At 44.1% G+C, this 20811-nt stretch overlaps 2 protein-coding genes across 2 annotated transcripts; both read right to left on the bottom strand.

The window, feature by feature from the left end:
• Positions 1 to 1470: 1470 nt before the first annotated feature.
• On the bottom strand, positions 1471 to 11569 carry eif4e1c (eukaryotic translation initiation factor 4E family member 1c). Its single transcript, XM_083775772.1, has 7 exons — positions 11474 to 11569; positions 10241 to 10371; positions 6771 to 6866; positions 5550 to 5613; positions 2800 to 2913; positions 2547 to 2686; positions 1471 to 1919 (listed from the first exon to the last, which is right to left on the bottom strand). Exons 1-7 carry the CDS (start codon positions 11489 to 11491, stop codon positions 1805 to 1807), a joined length of 678 nt encoding a protein of 225 aa, XP_083631898.1. The 5' UTR covers positions 11492 to 11569; the 3' UTR covers positions 1471 to 1804.
• Positions 11570 to 14888: 3319 nt separating this feature from the next.
• rgn (regucalcin) lies at positions 14889 to 20575 on the bottom strand. The gene is made up of 8 exons (XM_083774350.1): positions 20440 to 20575; positions 19310 to 19473; positions 18089 to 18274; positions 17794 to 17894; positions 17147 to 17261; positions 16262 to 16393; positions 15531 to 15685; positions 14889 to 15218 (listed from the first exon to the last, which is right to left on the bottom strand). The coding sequence occupies exons 2-8, from the start codon at positions 19470 to 19472 to the stop codon at positions 15168 to 15170; spliced, it is 903 nt and encodes a 300-aa protein (XP_083630476.1). The 5' UTR covers position 19473; positions 20440 to 20575; the 3' UTR covers positions 14889 to 15167.
• Between the last annotated feature and the right edge of the window lie 236 nt (positions 20576 to 20811).

The following is a 20811-nucleotide window of genomic DNA, read 5'->3' on the forward strand; positions in this document are numbered from 1 at the left end:
AAACAGAAGAATACGTGGCCGCAGGTTTTAATGCAAAGCACTTACCCTTTACTTGAAAGAAGGTAATATACATCCTGGAATTACAGATAATAAAGATACATTATGAGAGAAAAAAAAATCATTTCACAATGAATATCATCTCTTTTTCGCGGCCACCCGGAAGAGTGGCGCGACAATATCTACAGTTTTTGTTAGGGTGAAAACGGTGAGAACACCTAATGGAAACCCCCAATCACAGCAGAGGCGAAAACACAGCAGAAGGTGGTCATATTCAATTGCTGGGTGTGGACACTTAACTTCATATATGGGTACACAGAAACAACTAAATGAAAACACACCCACAATTAAACGCCTTTACCTTCAGCTGTGTTCTACCAAAATGTCTGCTGTATAAAGGGTCTGTTCGGGCATCTTTAATGCATTAAACTGTAAAAAATATATATATAATAATAATAAAAAAAGAAAAGAAAAGAAAGAAAGAAAGAAAGAGAAAAATAAAACAAATGTTCTATATTAAGCAGTAGTCCACATTATTCTCCACATTTATTTATTTTTAAAAAGGGAAAAAGTTGAGATAAACAAAATGTGAAGAAACGTGTCTCATGGTAGTAGTTCAACTGCAATGCATACATTATAAATAAAAGTAAAGGGGGCAGAGAGAGTGAGAAAGGCGGTAGGGGGGATAATTAAAAAAAAAAATAGTACAAGCAATATTCCACAATTCCAGCATAGCTGAAACAATAAGTGGCATTTCTCCCCCCCACCCCAGATCCCATATTTTTGTGGAGTGTGGCCACGCCTAATCCTTTACAAGCCATTTAAGATGCTTCAGAGTTAGCCCACCTAACCTGGATCCAGCAAGTTAAAAAATTGCCCTTAAAATCTTGCTCTGTGAATTAATTAAATTGCCTATTATCTTTTTGCCATGAGGCTACTAACACTTTTCATATGGAGTGACAACTTTGCATGAAAAGAACGCAGGGTCTTACATTTAAGAAAACGTTATTTTATTTGTATTTATTGACTTTTTTTTATTATTATTATTCGCATCTCCAAGCCTTACGTAATGCAAAACGGTCCTCAGCTAAGCTAGGGGCAGTAACTGGTATTAATCACAGAAACTCTTCAAATTCTAAAATAAATCATGTCTATCAAGGATGCAACAGCTTCAGCTAACGCTGTTCTCTCCCATTGTACCCCTACTCCCCCCCCCCCCCCCTGTTAGTAACTGAAGTCGCTCCATGGTCTCTTCTCCATGGTTTCCCCCCCTCTTTCCCCCGTTAGTAACTGAAGACGCTCCATGGTCACTTCTCCATGGTACCCCCCTATTTCCCCCGTTAGTAACTGAAGACGCTCCATGGTCACTTCTCCATGGTACCCCCCTATTTCCCCCCGTTAGTAACTGAAGACGCTCCATGGTACCCCCTCCATGGTACCCCCCCCCCCCCCCCCCCCCGTTAGTAACTGAAGGTCATGATTCAGGGGTTCAGAGCGGGAAGCCTCGTTTGTACTCGACCGCACGACGGGTGTCGTCACTTGCCAAAAGGAAATAAAAACTAAAAACTAAAACAACCAGATTTTCAAGTTATTAAGTTAACCCGGAAAATCCATTATTTTCAGCCAAGTGACGCCATCGTGTGATTTTTAAGCGTTTAAACCCCAACTTTATACACTTTAAGTAACAATTCTCTTTTCAATAAAAAAGGAAAAGACTCTACAGTAGCCAAAAAAAGAAAAGAAATCCAGGTGGGTAATTGTTGAAATCTATAAGATATTAAGTAAGGGGGGCCGGGGGGGACACTGTTCAAACAGTGTACATGTTCTTGGTGGTGGATCCGCTCTTGCTGGACGTGTCGTCATGTGACTGGTAGCCGAGCAAGGCTTTGATATTCAGGCTCAGGCGCTCTTTATACTGTGTCCTGTAGGAAGAGGAAGATGTACTTTACTTTATTTTGAATAAATATTTTAAGTTTTTCCAGAAAACTTGGGTCAGGATAGAGAGAGAGAGAGAGAGAGACAGAGAGAGAGAGACAGAGACAGAGGCTGTTAAGAGTGAGATTATGGTTCTAGTATCATACCCAAATTGTTTCAAAGTATCAAACTTCAGAATGCTTCAAGTGCTAAATGACATTTTTCAAACTGACTTTGTGGCGCCATCCAGTGGTCAAAATGATGTAACAGTACAACTTATAACAGCCTTCTATGCATAACTGTAGTCCCAGGTTTATAGAAGTTTCTGTTCCGGTTCATTTTCCGATAGCTTTGTCTGATTGGCTCGGCTTGAACCACAGACACACGTGACAACTTCACATGTCATGTGTTCAAATCTGCTTCTGAGCCAATCACAACAAAGCTGCAGGAAAATCAATTTGAACAGGAAACCCACAGAGCACTATTTATTTTGTATTTATAAAGCACCTTTCAAAACAAAGTTACAACGTGCTGTACAGTGAGTGAACAATATAAAACAATAAAAAACATTGACATGCAGAAAGTCAGATAACATTTTCAGATGATAAACAACGTTAAAAACATGAGGTACCTACCCTATCGTCATGATGGAGTCCCTGTTTTGGCACTGGCTGGTCCAGATGGATATTTTATCGCCTTTAGGTCGAACGTTGACCACGGCGCCGCACACGTCTTCACTGGCCTCGTCAAACGACTCTCCGACTAAACACAGCAGCTACGAAAACACACCAGGTGACATTGGCGATTTGGCGCTGCGTGCCTCCAAAAACGGACTATAATAATAATAGGCGAGCGAGTGCCATTGTGATGTGTGTATGGTAGCCTTACCGTCTCCATCCAGTAGCGGTCGAGGTCGTTGTGTCTCTGCTGTTTACTGAGGGTCATCAGCCATCGTCCTCCCAGCTTGTTCCTGTCGTCCTCCCACATGGGCTTGATCCCATCCTGAAGCACAACGCACACACACAAGCACCACTTAACACTTTTCAGGTCACGGACCCCCCCGAGGCATGAGTTATTTTACCGAGACTAGCTAGCGACGTGACCAGTCGTCAATAAAGGTCGTTTTGATTCGAATCTGAGATTAGATTCAGAGATAAAAGGGTGGGAAGATTTCAGCTAACGTTGGAGTCAGTGACGGGGGAACCAATATACTGACAGACTAGAAACGGCAGGTTTCTAGTCTAAAACAAAAGAAAACTGGCAGAAAAGGACTTGCTCGCTGCATAACAAATTAAGGAGACATGGCCAAAGCATTTCTAGGGGTCTCCAGCCAAAAACGTTGAGAACCCCTGGTCGAAGGAGTCTAAAACAAAATGGCATGCAGCAAGCAAGTCTTTTTCTGCCAGTTTTCCCATAGGTCAAATCATAAATGTCTTGTCAAAAATAAGTATATACTAGCGTGTCCAACCCCTTCTACTTAAACATTTTAATTTCAAGGACCACCATAACTCTGAGTGTACACATGGAAACAAATGGGCCCGTGAGGGATCCATTTGGTTCCATGTGTACACTTTCAAGAGTTACAGACCTGTTAAGGATCCATTTTGGAACCCCCAGAAGTAACCCAGAGGGTCCCCTGTACCCCACTGTAAGAACCAGCGAGGAATATATAAAGTAACACACAGGAATCGTTAGAAGGGAGCCGCTAAGGAATCAGACCTTTAAGAGGGAATCGTTAAAAGGAACCCTGGGTGATAAGACTTAAAACATTATACTTGCCCTCTATAATTACATTTTCAAATGAAAAACACATGTGACATCTTCTTCGCTGTAAAAATAGTTAATATTTTAATCCTAAGAGGGGTGCCATTTTACAGTGTCTGGTGCATGACGTCACTCGTCTCGTTGACTTGTTGTCAACAAATAGCATAGCGATAGTGTGTCTGTCTGTTCAGCCTTTAGATTAGTGTTTAATTGCTGCTGCATGGTGGTGGACTAGGACAAGACTGAGCTTGGTGGTGGACACTGGACAGCGAGTGAGAACCTGGAAGGAAGACACCGGCTGCCTGCGGGTTGACCAGCAGTAGGCTACCAGCCAGGAGCCTGCTGGTTGACCAGCAGTAGGCTACCAGCCAGGAGCCTGAGGGTTGACCAGCAGTAGGCTACCAGCCAGGAGCCTGCTGGTTGACCAGCAGTAGGCTACCAGCTAGGAGCCTGCGGGTTGACCAGCAGTAGGCTACCAGCCAGGAGCCTGCTGGTTGACCAGCAGTAGGCTACCAGCCAGGAGCCTGCTGGTTGACCAGCAGTAGGCTACCAGCTAGGAGCCTGCGGGTTGACCAGCAGTAGGCTACCAGCCAGGAGCCTGAGGGTTGACCAGCAGTAGGCTACCAGACAGGAGCCTGAGGGTTGACCAGCAGTAGGCTACCAGCCAGGAGCCTGAGGGTTGACCAGCAGTAGGCTACCAGCCAGGAGCCTGAGGGTTGACCAGCAGTAGGCTACCAGCCAGGAGCCTGAGGGTTGACCAGCAGTAGGCTACCAGCCAGGAGCCTGAGGGTTGACCAGCAGTAGGCTACCAGACAGGAGCCTGAGGGTTGACCAGCAGTAGGCTACCAGCCAGGAGCATGAGGGTTGACCAGCAGTAGGCTACCAGCCAGGAGCCTGAGGGTTGACCAGCAGAAGGCTACCAGCCAGGAGCATGAGGGTTGACCAGCAGTAGGCTACCAGCCAGGAGCCTGAGGGTTGACCAGCAGTAGGCTACCAGCCAGGAGCATGAGGGTTGACCAGCAGTAGGCTACCAGCCAGGAGCATGAGGGTTGACCAGCAGTAGGCTACCAGCCAGGAGCCTGAGGGTTGACCAGCAGTAGGCTACCAGCCAGGAGCATGAGGGTTGACCAGCAGTAGGCTACCAGACAGGAGCCTGAGGGTTGACCAGTAGTAGGCTACCAGCCAGGAGCCTGAGGGTTGACCAGCAGAAGGCTACCAGCTAGGAGCCCGAGGGTTGACCAGTAGTAGGCTACCAGCCAGGAGCCTGAGGGTTGACCAGTAGTAGGCTACCAGCCAGGAGCCTGAGGGTTGACCAGTAGTAGGCTACCAGCCTGAGGAGAGCATCTTTCGTCTGCAGTTCTCACTCGCTGTCCTAAGTTCTCGGTTGTTTTACCACCATGTAGCAGCAATGTCTCTGTCTGCGCTGCGCTCGGCCAAACCACTCAAACCCTAATCTAAAAAAGCTGAACAGACACGCTATCGCTATGCTATTTGTTCAGAGAAACAAACACCCAAATTACCCAGTAGTGCATTGCAACATGTACAAAGTTGTATATGCTACTACAGTTTCTAATGAAAATGGAGACCCCCGCTGGTCAAATAAGGCACTATGAAATGTCCCCCATGAACGGGGGTAAAGTTTTGGTGGAAACGTTATGAATTCAACTCGTCTCTTCATATGCACGACGTCGTCACAAACGGAAAAGCGAGTTGCTTTTCTGTCTTACTTGACCAGCAGGGGTCAAGTCTTATCACCCAGGGTTCCTTTTGAGGAACCGGAATCGTTCAAATCCTAAAGGGTCCCAAGCTTTAGCTCAACACCAGTGAACACTAGGACATAGTATACTGGGCTCAGGTTGGTGGAAGGCCCTTACCTTAAATAAGCAATAGTCACAGCCAAAGCCAAGTTTACTTGGTTGCTGTATGTGGTTGTATAACCTGGAAGAAGAAGGAGAAAGATTATGTTACTACTACTAGTGTATAGACATTTTTAATCTATGGGAAAAGGCCAAATAATTTGTGACAGCCGTCCTGTGTTTCAATCCCACCTGCATTTCCCACCAGGGATCAATAAAGATTATTTTATAATAGCAATGTCTATCTCTGTCGGAGATAATTAAATAATGACAACTAAAGCATAGTGGAATTTGCCCCAGCCAAGTTGCCATGTTATTACACCACAACAATTAGATTATTGACATTCACAGATACAGTGCTGGTTGGCAGCCAAAATCATTTGCACCTAATTTATAAAACAATGTAAATGGTGTGTTATTCAGTTATTGAGAAGTGACCCATTTCTGTTTGCAGTATATTGGCCTATGAAGGGGCGACAGTGGCTCAGGGAGTATATCGGCTGATTAGGAATCGCAAGGTTCCTGGTTCCATCCCGGGCTCCCCCTGTGTTACTGTCGAAGTGTCCTTAAGCAAGACACTGAACCCGTCGGTGTGTGAATGGGTGAATGTAATGCACATTGTAAACTGCTGGGAAAAGGAGCTTTCCCAGCAGTTTACAATGTGCATTACATTGTGAACTGCATTACATCTGAACCTCGCGATGCACCATTTACCCATTCTGAAAGCGCCAAGCTCCGATTGTGGGGGAAATATGAAAATGCTATGTGTGATTATTCCCCAACTTCAGGACCTACTTCGCTGACCTGGCTGTAACCTTGTTAAATGTGATATAATATGAGGTAGGTGTACAGTACCAATTACTCCCATTCACGCTCTGGTGAAGCCCACCCTCCACTGTAGTCACAGACGTTCACACAGACATTCTGAGTCGTTGGGCATGGTCAACGCCTATGTTCTCTCGTGGAGTCGTGGTCTACTACCAGAGTATAAACGCGCTTGCAGACTCAGCTGCTGGAGGAGCCCCGGGGGGTCTGTTCTGTTTCCATCTGCCCTCGCCTGCGTTTGAATGGGAGGGCAGTTAGGGACCGTCCATTGTCTTCGTCTGCCCTCGCCTGCGTTTGAATGGGAGGGCAGTTAGGGACCGTCCATGGTCTTTGCTTTTCCATTCAGCATATTGATAATAAAGCCACGATTACATCATTGTACCGATCATTACAGAGTTGTTGAGAAACACTTACGCCCAGAAGTCTTCTACTGTGTCAAACTTGGAGATGAGACGCAAGTTCTCCGTCCAGCTTTTGCTCTTGTCATTTTTGAAATACCAAAGGGCCCATCTAAGAAATAAATAAATAAAAAGAACAGTTAATAAAATTATTTTAAAGCATTTGTTAAATACAAAAGTCAGAATAACAAATGTATTCTGTTTTAGAAAATAATCTCTCATTTAAATAATAAATAATGTTACAAGAGCAGATGTAAATAATAAATATACGCTTAGGTAAGGTGAGAGGTGCGCAGATAAAACAAATATTTATTACAAGATGTATTTATAATCTCCTTGTCATCCCTAATAAGGCAAGGTGTGAGAGGGCACCGAGCCTTTTCAGTCATTGCTCCTCAACTGTGGAACCAGCTTCCTAGCCGTGTCAGGCTGGCTCCAACACTACCACTACCTACAAAATTGCCTAATTGTACAGCACTTTGGTCAACTTTGTTGTTTTAAATGTGCTCTATAAATAAAATTGGATTGGATATAATCAGCGTATAGTCATGTATAATCGTGCCTTACCATAATTTACCCTAAACATTATATTTACCCTAAACAAACATACAAGCCCATAGACATTGGCTGGGATGGGAAATTTATAATTAGACTCTAAACAAACATTAAGTCCATAGACTAGGCTGGCCTATGATGTAATTTCGGAAAGCCATGCATTTTGAGCGCCCATCAAAAAAAACAACAGAACACATTTAGAGTTGAGACCATAAAACATAAATACACCAAATAAGCGAGGTCATGAATCATGTTTCACCACAGTACAACATCTAGTCAGAGTGGCGTGCATATCAGTAGGAGCCAGGCAGCCATCTGCCACACACACACACACACACACACACACACACACACACACACTTTGAGGGGTGCCATTTGTCTTCAGTTCTCAGGAAGGGTATGTCTAGAACATTAAAACCCAATGAAAAATCTTGAAAGCATTTGAATTTATTTTAAATAATTTTGCTTTGTCTTTTCTTTTCTTTAATCACACAAATCTTCTCTTCTTCATTTTCAGATGGAGGGGATCTGTGGCCAAATGCATTTTGGGAGTCCTTCCTTGGCACAAAAATGTTTTTCCAACTACCGATTTTCAGAAGTAATTTGTAGAATTGGTGGCAGGTCTTAATGGGCTAAAAGGGGAGGGATTATGAGGGCATAAGGGGGCATGAACTGAGTCCCTCTTTTAGCCAGTGCATAATGCCCTAAAAAGACTCGTGTCCTACTACCATATGAGCAGAACATCATAGCCAAGCACAGGGCGGGGGTCTGCTGCCACCAGTGTGTGACACAAGATATTACACAACGGTGGTGCAGAGCGGCGTGACTCCTCCGATGAACCCAGCCCGAGGGCAGACAGCCATGCGTGTAAACATATATGTCAGCCGACGTAAAGCCAATGAATGGCAGACCCATTTTGGGATTAATCACTACTATTTGGAGATGCCAAAAGGAAACACTGACACGAGATTAGTTATGACACATTTGTAAACCAGTTTCGCAACACACTGCGACTCAAGGCAATTCTAGGCCATCTGGAACCCCCTCCCGCGAGACTTCCTTCAGGTGAAACCACAATGCAGACAAAAGGCACACAAACAAGAGTGGATTCAACATCCCCCCTCAGCCTGAGAGACAAGTTTCATGGTGCAACCTCCTCCACTAACACACACCAACACCCAATATGACCCCCCCCCCCCCCCCCCACCACCAAAAGAAACTGAAAGACCAGAAGCTCTAATGCTAGGATTACACTGTGAGAATAGAACAGTTGAGGACAACCTTCATCTGAGAGGCTGAGCTGAACAAGCAGAAAGGCCCAGAAGTGTCCCACTGAAGCAGGGCTCCGTCCACTCAGCATTTCCCTTCCAGCTCCACTACAGTACTGCTGAATTGGTTGTCAGTTGTCACCAACACAGGATTATAGTTAACATTACTTTAAAGGACTCCTGTGAACGGCAACAGTGTGCAAATCGATCAGTAGGCCATGAACTTTTATACTGACCCCTCTTTGAAATGTTACCACCAGAAATGCAACCTTCTCTCAGATCAGCATATGCATCTTTTTTTTTTAGTAGCCGTCGCCCGTCAGTCTTTTCTGTGCCACATTTCAACAAGACACAAAATAATATCCACCACGTGGCAAATAATCAATTGCTTGTAAGTAGCATTTTAAAGCCCCAATCTGGAATTTATTTAACAGTGCATTTTATCTGTGTCATGGCGTGTGGTAATATGATAAAAAACAGGCCCATTTGCTGTGGTTGGAGACAATCTCCATACTCTGCTATTGGTAAATGTTGGATCAGGCTATCCAATCGCGCATTATATACACAGCTAGAAGTCTACATGACTGTTAGCCTGTTGTCACATTACAATATGCTATTTTAGTGTCTAATAATTTCATTACTTCAGTAAATAATATATACAGGGTCACATCACCAGGTCCGTTGAGGAGGCGTGTAGAAATACCGGATTGGAGCTTTAAGCTTAAATAATCACAGGAAGTCGTAAATCAAATAAAACCTGTTTACTGACCATTGCTACTTTACAGCTGAGCTACCCCAAGTGTGTGTGTACGCAAGCAATAGTGCATATGCAGACTTTACATTTGGAATCTAAAAGTATGTGTGTGCGTATACTAGACGCGGACACACACACACTTTGAAAGGCCTGGTGCAGCACGGCCGTTAGAGAGGTGTGCTCCACAGCGCATATGTAAAGAGCCACTACGTTAGCATGACAAAGTCCTTTTTCAGTGACAATGAGGATGAATTTTATGCCAACAGTCTATCTATGTCAACATGCCAACTATCAGGTGTGGCAACTAACCGACTAGCAAAGCCAGCAGTTCCCCCCAATACTATATGTTAATTAAGTTCCAGTGGCAATACTATAACAATACTAGTATGGCAAACTGATCTGCCTGTATGTATGCAAGCAGCAACACAGGCTAGACGAGGGGTGTCTAAAAGGTAGATCACAATCTACCAGTAGATCACAACGGCTGTGCAGGTAGAACACAAGACATTCCACACAATTTGTAATTAAAATATTAAATAAATTAGAAATTTTTGGCATCTGCCACTTGAATTAAGGTGACTTGATTGACATCAAGAAGGGCCTTAAGCTCCCTTTACAGCTTTTTAAGTAGGCAAACCCTGAGTGCAATCAAGAGTGTTTTGCGTGCAAACCTCAGTACCATTACACCGATCATGGTTAAGACTCCACCGTGGTTAGTTAGGGATAGGGCTAGTATGGGTCGGGCTAATGAGCGGTCGAAAACAATGACACGTTACCGAGTCTGGGCACCAACAGGGGTCCAAATGGACTCGTATGGGTCTGGAACTCTACAAAATGGAACCAAACATACCCGGGGTACTTGAAACAAAAACAACAACAACAAAAAGGTTGTGAATCCCAGATCTGTACCTGTTTTGCAACGGGTGTTTAACATAATCCTCAGAACTAGCGACCACAGGTGGGGGGGCCACGGGGTCAGGGCCAGGGGTGTCAGGGGTGTCCTCTATGGTTGGGGCTTCTTCAGTGTCAGCTGCTGCTTTCTGTTGGGGAGAAAATTAAATGTTAACAGCAGCCATTCAAATGGATATAGAGCAGCAGTTTTCAACAGATTTTGACCCAGGGACCCACCCAACACAATAGTGTGTGTGTGGGTGTGGGGGGTCATGCAACATTCCATTGTTATTTTGATCAACGTTTGCCCGTTATCAAAGGCAAACAAGAGTGGACCCACCAAATGGACCCTTGTAGAGTTAATGCTCTACAAGGGTCGATTTGGTTACCAACTCTCCATCATTTAATTTGAATTGAACTGGGGACCACCTGGAACCCCCTCAAGGACCACTGGTTGAAATGAAAACCACTGAATTATAGAGCAACCCATCCATCTCTTCTCCTGTTGATGACTAACAGTCACCTATTTCAGTCTCACTGCTTTTAAGGATTCGCCCCAAAAGTGCAGTGTCAGTCAGTTAAGTCAACTGTTAAGGCAGTGGCTTCTCCAGTTACTAAATTCATCCACGTAACGTTTCAGCGCCCCCCGATTAGATAGATCACGAAGGATGGCAATAAATACATTACATTTATAATGTAAGCTAACCAACCGGCAACCACACTAAGAAAATACATAGCTGTGCTAGCTGACGCTAGCTAGCGCAGAGAGACAGACACACACACACACACGTGTCCTCCCAGGTATCACAATTTATTTGATTTCGTGATATCGATATCAATCGTTCATTTTTTTAAGCCACCGGGCGGGGTGTGTTTTGTAAAATCAACATCAAAGTGTTCACACACAAAGCGAGAGATAAGAGTAAAAAAAATCAATCAATGAATGGAGATACTCTCAGACGATGCCCGGCAGTCCCTCCCTTCCAACAAAGTCAAGCAATAAAAATCCATCCACCCCCCCCCCATCCATCACATTGCTGTGCTAACGGTAGCTAAGCTAACCCATCCACATTAAAGTGACACACAACAGCAGCCAAAACGCGCGACAATTCGCCCCCGAATATCACATATATGACTCCAGTCAGTCACGCGGCGTTTATCTACCGAACTGGTCAAATGTGGATTTTTTTGTTCTCTCCGTGTGTGTTGTTGGCCGATATGTGAGGTGTGAGCAGCGGATGGCTCTCTTACCGGCTCCGATGTCGCCATCTTGACTGTTAAGAGATCCTCTCTTCTCTGTGTGGTTCTGGTGTGTTCGCTCGCCTGCGCGTCGCTCAGTGCGCTGCCTGGCCTCAGTGGCCTGGCCTGCTGCGTCACCAGCCAGCCACTCACACATCTACGGAAGTCCCAAGGTTCACACACACCCAAAAAAACGCGAACGCAAAAAATGAAAGCTCACTTGGGCCCAGTGGCCAGTCAACTGGTACCCAAACTTTTACTTTGCCCAACGCAAAGGGTGTGTGTGTGTGTGTGTGTGTGTGTGTGTGTCTGTGTGTGTGTGTGTGTGTGTGTGTGTGTGTGTGTGTGTGTGTGTGTGTGTGTGTGTGTGTGTGTGTGTGTGTGTGTGTGTGTGTGTGTGTGTGTGTGTGAGAGAGACTATCACCTATCCATGGGATTTATTTTTGTGTCATGATACGTTCTTCAAAATCTCCCACAAAATGTCAGATTTGTTTTTGTTATTGTCTTTATTCATCACAGAAACAATACAATCATGTATTAATTATACTGTATGAATAGATGCGTCATGAATTAAAAAATATCACACTCATGTGAAGTGAGGGGCGCCCACTGTATTTATATCGGCCACATGATGTCTTACTCATCATTTTGCGCCCTAAGCAAACATTTGCACTTATGACGATTTACATAATAAGTGCACTAAACAAACATAATAGCCTCAAAGTCCATAGACTTGGCCGGCAAATTATTTATTTAAGTGCACTAAACAAACATTAAAAATACCAGACTTGGCTAGGTCCAAGTGAGCAGAAATATCAGATTGTTTGATCTGATTTTATGAATTATGAAGTCCATCACTCTGAAATGCAAACACAAAATGCCCACCAATTCACTTGACGTTGCTTATTAATTATACTAGCCATTATCATTGCACTTGGAGGCTCTGTCTGTGTCCCATTAAATGGGACACAGACAGACATATATCCTAGAGATTTTTGGTTCTTACATACACACACAGGCACGCAGCCACATACTATAGACGTTATAAAGAGGATGTAATATAGAGGAGCTAATTGTTGTTGTATATCATTCTTTTACTTTTCTGCATCTTCCTGAGTTGTCCTCCTCCACGCAGGAGGTAGACCATAGTGACGTATGACACATACGTCACGATACGTCACTGTGGCTGTGCATATAAAGAAAACTGTACGTTTCTGAGAGTTCATTCAGGAAACAGGTCGGACATAGAGTAGTTAAGAGCAGATCCATTTTCTCAGACCTCCAACAATGAGGAAACCTGAATACACAAAGCAAATATCTGCGTGGGAATTAGCATGGAAGCCTCACACAGGGCAGACCTTCAGAGAACACATGGAGGATCAACCCATCCCCAGGTTCACCCAGAAGCAGCGTCTGTACTCTGACCCGTACGCCGCCGGAGAGATCGGAAACCGTCCCGTCCACCCGGCTCAGGGCCACGGCGTGCACGCAGCCTCACAGGATTGGCCAAAGGTGGCCGCCAAGGTGGAGGTGATGGGGCCGGAGGCACGCACATGGAGACTCTGAGAGTTCAGTGGAGCGCAAACCATAGGCAATGACAACTACAGAGACGTGGAAGAAAGTCATCTCGTCAGATGAGCCATCCTACCCGCATGTCATACACAGGCCTGAAGAGCCTGACTCCCACAGCCAGCGAGGGCCACTGGTGGCTCCATGTGGCTTTGTGTGTCTACTCATTATTATTCCACCCCCTGTGATGTCATGTGGGTCAATGCATCATCATCATACATCATAAAAGGCACCGCTCACTTCGCACGATCTTTCTAGGATGGTTTGGGTCCACCTGCAATGGGGTGACTGCAATCACCATTATTATATCCTACGATGGAACATGATGGTATCCTGATGGGAACAGGGCCCCATGTAGGCCATCTCTCTAGGTCGTCCTCAGACGAGCCCTCCATTGTTGCTTCCAGTCATCCCGGTTCTCCATACATCTGGCCAGCTCGTTGTTGCTTTGCGCTCCTGCGTCGTTCTTGAGTACATCCACGTTAGTGTGGGACGTCCTCGTGACCATGTGTTGGTTCCCACAGCACCACTTTGCTGGCTGGCAGCTCTTGGTGTCTTTGGCAGTGTCCTGCTATAGTCTCATTCTCCTGGCTGCTATTTTCTGGCTCACCCTTGGCATTCCATCATACTGAGTTGTGTTGGTAACATATGTGTTCTTACTGATGTTGAGTGCCGCATGCAGCATTCTGGTGTAGCACCCGTCTAGAGACTTCTGCAGGGTTGGCTTCAGGGTACAGCACTCACTGCCGTATAGGAGAACAGACTCTACCGTTGCCTAGAAGAAGCATCGGCACATGACAATGTGCCTATGTGCCAATGTTAAGTAAACATTGGCGCAACATTCTGGTGTAGCTTCCAGGTCCAACATGCCATATAGAAGTCTGTACCGTTACTCTGTACCGTTACGCTACCGTTGTATAGAAGAAGCTGAGTTTGACTTGACGGGGGTGGTTGGAGTTCCATACACTGGTCATGCTGTTCAGGGCCTCAGCTTACATGATTACATGATTGTTATTAGTTATTAGTTAGTTATTAAGAAACTATACCTTTCAAGACGGGGAACCCATGTTTGGCTTGTTTTTGCCATGTACAATGGCAACGTATGTTTTTTTTTGAGGCGCGCTATGTACAGTGTTGTGTTTGTAGCATGGAATGTGATGATTTGATTGGCTGATGTACAGTATGATGAATATTTTAAGTTTTTCAAAACCGTAACTGATAAGGATTTAGAAGGCATTTTTAGAATTGGCCTCATGTCTAAATTGGTAAAAGTCAGCCATACCAGCCCTGAAAAAATTAAGATCTCACCTGTGTACATCATCTCATTCCGGCCAATCACAATTCACATCCTCACTGATGGTGAACACAATGTTGATGTAGACACAAAACACTGCTGACTCCTGCTGGTGAGTCGTGGTGACACATCAGCTTTTCAATGCAGTCACTGACAACTATAAGAAATGCAATTAAATAAAATACACATTAAAAAGGTTGTGGTAAATTGTGCATTTTTAATTATTTTTTCATTATAAAAGTTTAAAAGTTTAGTTTGGTAAAAACATAAACAGTTCAGTTTCATTTGACTAAATAACCCAAAACATCACAAATTAAACAGCATTTTCAGAGTAGAAAGAGTACTATGCTCTGATCAGATATCACCATTTACAAATGGAACCATTTGTACACTCTCAGAGTAAAAATGATTTGATTTTACAATATACATTGGGATCCCAGAGATAGAAAAGCCTTTAAATATAGGGGACCGTAGCCTAATTCAAGTCAAACCGGCAGCCCTTGAAATGAAAATGGTTGAAAATCACTGCTAGAGCCATAAAAATCCTCTCTTATAGGGGTCCTTGGCTTATATTTTCAAATGGGGGGTCTGTAGGCTATCATTTTGTATGTATCATTTTGGCATGAGAAGGTTTGGGAACCACTGACTTAGATAATGTGCTGTTTAGACAGATGCTAGGTTGAGGTTATTGGTTTATCTGGTATGCTATAATTATGTACAGTATGTGATTGTTTAAATTATTATTCTTATTCTCGGGATGAGAGCGTCTGTTAAATGCCTAAATTGTACTCCATTTACTGGTTGTGGAATGATTGGCAGGCTGAGGTCCCCGCCTCCTGTGGGCTAACCAGCGAATGAGTTTGGAGGAAATCCGTTAACACCCAAACCTGTCACCTGTAGAGAAAACAAACACACGCATGTCATGTCAGTAACATTTTTGAAATATTTATTTATTAAACCATATCGTTTATGTGGAAAATATTATCCACAAGAACGCCTTGTGGAGGACATAAAACACTGCCAATGCACTGAATGTAGCCAGGCAGACACAGCGACAGTTCCAGAAACTGGGGGTGCTATGGGGGGGGGCTGGCTATTTAGAGCTGTGGCTAATGCATTTTGCCCCCCCCCCCCCCCCCCCCACCCCAAGTTGTGGAAGTAATTTCTCTATTTCTCTCTCTCACACACACACACACACACCCTCACCTTAAACACACAGCCAGCCAAGGGTTGTTGGCCTTTCTCGGCGGCGGTGAGACCCAGGGAGGCAGAGGTCACATAGAGGTCACTGTAGGATGCGCCCCCAAAGCAACAGGAAGTGGTCTTCGTTACGGGAAGCAGGACTGTACTGAGACGCACACCTGGAGAGTGTCCCAGTCCAAAGATGAAAATCCTAATGAAATGGCCTAGGCTAATTTATATCAATTACATTTTCAGGGGTCCTTGAAATTAAAATTAAAAACTTTTAATTGCACTAAAGTAATATATTGAATAACATATAAATATAGGTTTTAACTTAAGGCTAGACTGGCATTGTAGTGATCGAGGTGAACTACAGTGAGAAATGAGATTATCTCTCCTTCATTGTCTCTGTCAATATGTCAACACAACAAATACAATGTGAATTGAGGATATTCAGCTTCAGTCCGTTTTTGAGTGGTGCAACCACTCCCTTACGGAGCTATGTGTGTGGCTGGCTGGCTGGGTGGGTGGGTGGATGCCTGGCTGGGTATGAGCACGAAAACAGCATGGTTGTTCCCCCCCCCCCCCCCCCCCCCCCCCCCCCCCGGCGACCCCCACATGCGGTAACTCATTTGCGGTAAGTCATTTCTCTACCGTTTCGGAGGGGCTCGCCGGAACCGGGTCAGCACCCTGGGTGCGTTCCTGTGGGTCTTGAACTCCCCCCCCCTATTCAGTAAATAGATCAGGACACTGACCAGTGTTGGGGTCAATGTTCAGAACCCGTCCTCCGTTGTAGCAGGCCACCCACAGGTTGCCCTTCACGTCCACACACATTCCATCTGGGATGCCTTCATCCTCCTGAAGCTTGTACACCACACGGCGCTCACCTGCACGCACACACACACGCATGCACGCACACGCACGCCCACACACAAATTGGTAGTATTGAATAAGAGAGTTAAGAATCCTCTCACGATTGATGCTACCAACTGACCAAGATATGGTTAAGGTGTATCTTGGTCACTCATTCTCATTGTTTGGTTTCATAGATTTGTTTTTTTCTTGATCAATAAGGTACATTTATAATAATGTAATTTAGATACCAACATTATTTTAAAGACATATGCTAGGTTCATGGTTATAGATCATGGTTTGTTTCAATGCAAAGATGTTATTTAGATATTGTTTAGACTAGCCTCATTGTTTACCTGTCATCCTACAGTTTCAATGTACAGATAACATGCTGTTTAGCCAGATGCTACGTTCAAGGCTGACCAGGTATCCTACTGCTACACAGCATTCTATGCACTGCATATGATTATTTACCGTGCTGATTGTAAGTCTCCCTGCATATTATGAATGTGCGCTCTTATCATCGTACATCATCATGATGTAAAATAGACACTATGCCAAATTTGCTCAGACACTATATGACGTAAAATTCTCCATTCATTGTCAATGGGAATTTAATGTTTGTGTAGGACAAAAATAGACACTAAGCCGATTTGCTCAGACACTATGATATAGGAGGGGCTAGACCCCCTTAAAATGAAGTGTGTGTGTGTGTGTGTGTGTGTGTGTGTGTGTGTGTGTGTGTGTGTGTGTGTGTGTGTGTGTGTGCGTGCGTGCGTGCGTCTTACTTATACTTCCAGTGTGTATGTCGTAGTGGAAGGCGTCCACAGAGAACCTCAGACTGTCGATGTAATAGAAGGTTGTGTGGTCTGGGGACCAGTCCAACCCATTGGAAATGGATACCTTGCAACACGACAACACAGCAATTTACAATGACAAATTTACAACGACACTCTTTTGCAGAGGGACTTGCAATAATGCACAGACAGTCTACTGTAGTGTCTCTTGGTGGAACCCAGGTAAACCAAGAACAAGAACCTACAGTAGTATCCGTCTACATCTACAATATACTATGGAAACAACAATCCGTACATTGAAACTATAGGATACAGGTAAACAATAAACCACCTGTTTATTCTTAACATTGTGGTCAAGAAAACAATGCTAAGTAACAAAAGAAATGAGAAATACAAAATAAATGAGAAATAAGTGACCACTTATTAATGTCTGCATGGTAGTCAATGTCATTCATATCTTTGCCAGTGCTAGCGTCATTGAAACAGAAGGTGGCAGGCAGTGTTGATTTCTATTTAGTTGTAGTCATAGACTTTTGAATAAAATAATAATTAAATTTGTCATATCTTTGTCATAAATTGACTAATAATAATAATCACCATGATTCAGGAGAGGAGAGAAGAGGAGAGGAGGTGTGTACCTGGTCAAAGTGTTTGACCACTTTGAGGTCAGAGGTCAGGGAGAACAAGGATCCCTGGTTCTTCTCCAGAACAGCAGGACTCGTCTCTATGGCCATCGTACCTATTGGCAAGGCACGATTATTTGTATGGACAATTTCAACTGCAGGGCAATTCACAATTAAACATTAGGCAAAGAAAACACATTATAAAAGGACATTTGGATTGAGTAAAACAAAACAAAAGAATAAATACGCTGTAAACTATGGCCCTAAACCTTTTAAATGACATTTAAACGAGGCCCATTAGCAGAGGTACCTGCGAACAGGCGACCGACGGGGTCCACCTTCCCATCGTTGAAACGGTTGGTGGGCTTGTCTTGGTCCACCTCGGCCAACGATGACGTCACACTCTGAGCCGACCAATCGACTGCCACAAAGTGGCGCCCCACCCCCGCCACGTAACCGCCCGATCGCCGCGGCAACACGCAGCCCACCATGTCACCTGACGAGGAAGAGTGAGAGAGAGAGATATGTCTGTCTGTCTGTCTGTCTGTCTGTCAGGTTTATTGACAGTGTAATGTGAGGATCTTGTGACATTAGTGACACTTTATTGTCCCCAGTTGAACCTCATGTTGAAATTAAATGAGCCAACAGGTTTTCTGTATCTGTGTCAAAACATTACAGACAGACAGACAGACAGACAACAGGCTCTATTGTCCTTTATAACTTTATCACTTTATATTGTCCTTTGTAACTGTTATGCTGCCAGGATAGAGGGACAGCCCCCCCCGCTATTAATTTCAAAGGAAGTTGCTCAGTGGCGTTTTGAAGCACCCGGAAGAACGCTCTAATTCCGCATTTTTTCTATTTGGACAACAGTTGGTGTCCAAAATGCGGAAGTGCAAACGAGCGCTCAATGTTAGTTGTTTACTAGTGCTAAATGCACGAGCCCGCCTGCAGTGCCACCTTTGACCATTAGGGCCGACGACTTCAACGTTGGCGAGCCGTTCTGGGGGCTTGCTCTATGCACACAGAATAACTCTTCCTACTTCCGGGCGCCCTCCCTACTGTGTTACCGATGATGATACTAATCTAAGATACTAAGATCTGTTCCATTCTGGTCAAACAGAGTCAGGGTGCTGATATTGTGCATGTTGGCTCACTGGAAACACTCTGCTACACCGGTGGGTCTCAAATGTGTCCTTGAGTGGGTTCCAAATGGGTGTGAAACTCTGAGTGTACAAATGGTCCATTTGGTTACATTTGTACACTCTCAGAGTTAGGGGGTCCTTGAAATTAAAAAGGTTGAGAACCACTGTACACCAAATGGAACAGAGACTTCATTAATAGTATTGTCGATATCACCTGTGAAGGAAGTAGGGAAGGGAGAAGAGTTATTCATGTGCGCATAGAGCCTATTTGCGGGCTCCTTAACACTACACAGCAGATGATAAAGAATAATAACGTAAATTAAGAATAATAAAACACAAAAGTAAGAGCAGTCGCTACTTTAGTGAATAGCTTCTGATTGGCTGACCTGTGTCCATGGACCGGATGCTATTGGCTGCAGAGTTCCAGCGGTGGATCTTCTTCTTCGCGATGTCCACAAAGAGCAGCGATTGGTCGGATTCCTCCCACACTGGCCCCTCCCCTATCTCACAGCTCTCCTTCACCACACACTCAACCTTGACGGAAGACATGCTGTGTGTGTGTGTGTGTGTGTGTAAGAGGGGATTGAAAGACAAGCACATATTTCATGCAAATGTACTATGCATGTTACACTATGTATGAGTGTACAGGGTTTGATGAGGTCAGATCAACATATGGAATGTCAGAACAGGTCAGCTCCATATATGGAGATCTAAGGGTGGCAGCGGGGGCAGTGTCTTGAGTGTACAGGGTTTGATGAGGGCCCAGGTAGGGCCGGGCCTTAATTCTCGGGCGCGGCTGCACTAATAACTTTGGGGCAGGCCCGTGACCGTCTACAGTTTAAATGGACAGGTATCAGTCAAAAGGGAGACATCGAAGAGTGATTATGGATGGGGAAGGATCAACATTATGGAATGTCAGAAGTTCAGAACAGGTCAGCTCCATGTGGAGATCTAAGGGTTTGAGGTCAGATCAGATGTAGAATTTCTGGCCAATATTGATATCATCCGGGATCTCCATATATGGTCTTAATATTGATCACGTGATGTCACAAGGCATATGGGCGTGATCAACCAAACAACTGAAGGGAAATGCACAATTTCATAGTAAATGCGACCTGCGATTGCAATAATAATACATTTTAATATCATTAGATTATCCAATTTTGAGTAATATATTTTTTTTAATCTTGAAAACAAATGAAAAATATTGAAACATAATAGGCCTATAAAATAAAATAAATAACACGAATATTCCCCTGTGGGGGTCCCCGGGCACAGCATCACAGCAGAAAAAGTTTGAGAACCACTGGATCATAAAACTATTTTGTTCTAATTATTACAATCCAGTAACATTACTTTGAAATACTACTACTATGCAAACACCAATAAACTACAAGTCTTTGACTTGTTCGATGTTGGTGTGTTGTCTGAAGCTATTGTTTTTACAACTTTATTGTTTATGTAATTATAGTTCCACGGAATTATAATTTATATGAGAGACTCGATGTTGTCCTACCTTAACCGCAGATGTCAGCTCAACAAGTTGCAACTAATATAAGTACTTGAACTTAGGAAACGAAATGAAAGTTCAGTCTGAGTCAGCTGAGTGTCTTTATTGTTATTATTATTTTGACTTGATCACGCGTTAACACGATAGAGCTATAAAGGAGGTTACCACCCACAACGCCCCCGACCGGTTACTTCCCGGTGTTTCACCAAAATTGTTACTCTATCGAATCCCGTGACGCACCTGTGGTTAAAGAGAATGGCATTTTAATTCATTCATTAGTTCACTCATTCATGATTAATCCATCATCATCATCATTATCACCACCATTATAAAAGGAACATTGCAACACACAAAAGGGACTGTCACTCTTTCAATCTA

This window comes from Protomyctophum parallelum, assembly GCF_964188405.1.
Source record: "Protomyctophum parallelum genome assembly, chromosome: 10".
NCBI lineage: Eukaryota > Metazoa > Chordata > Actinopteri > Myctophiformes > Myctophidae > Protomyctophum > Protomyctophum parallelum.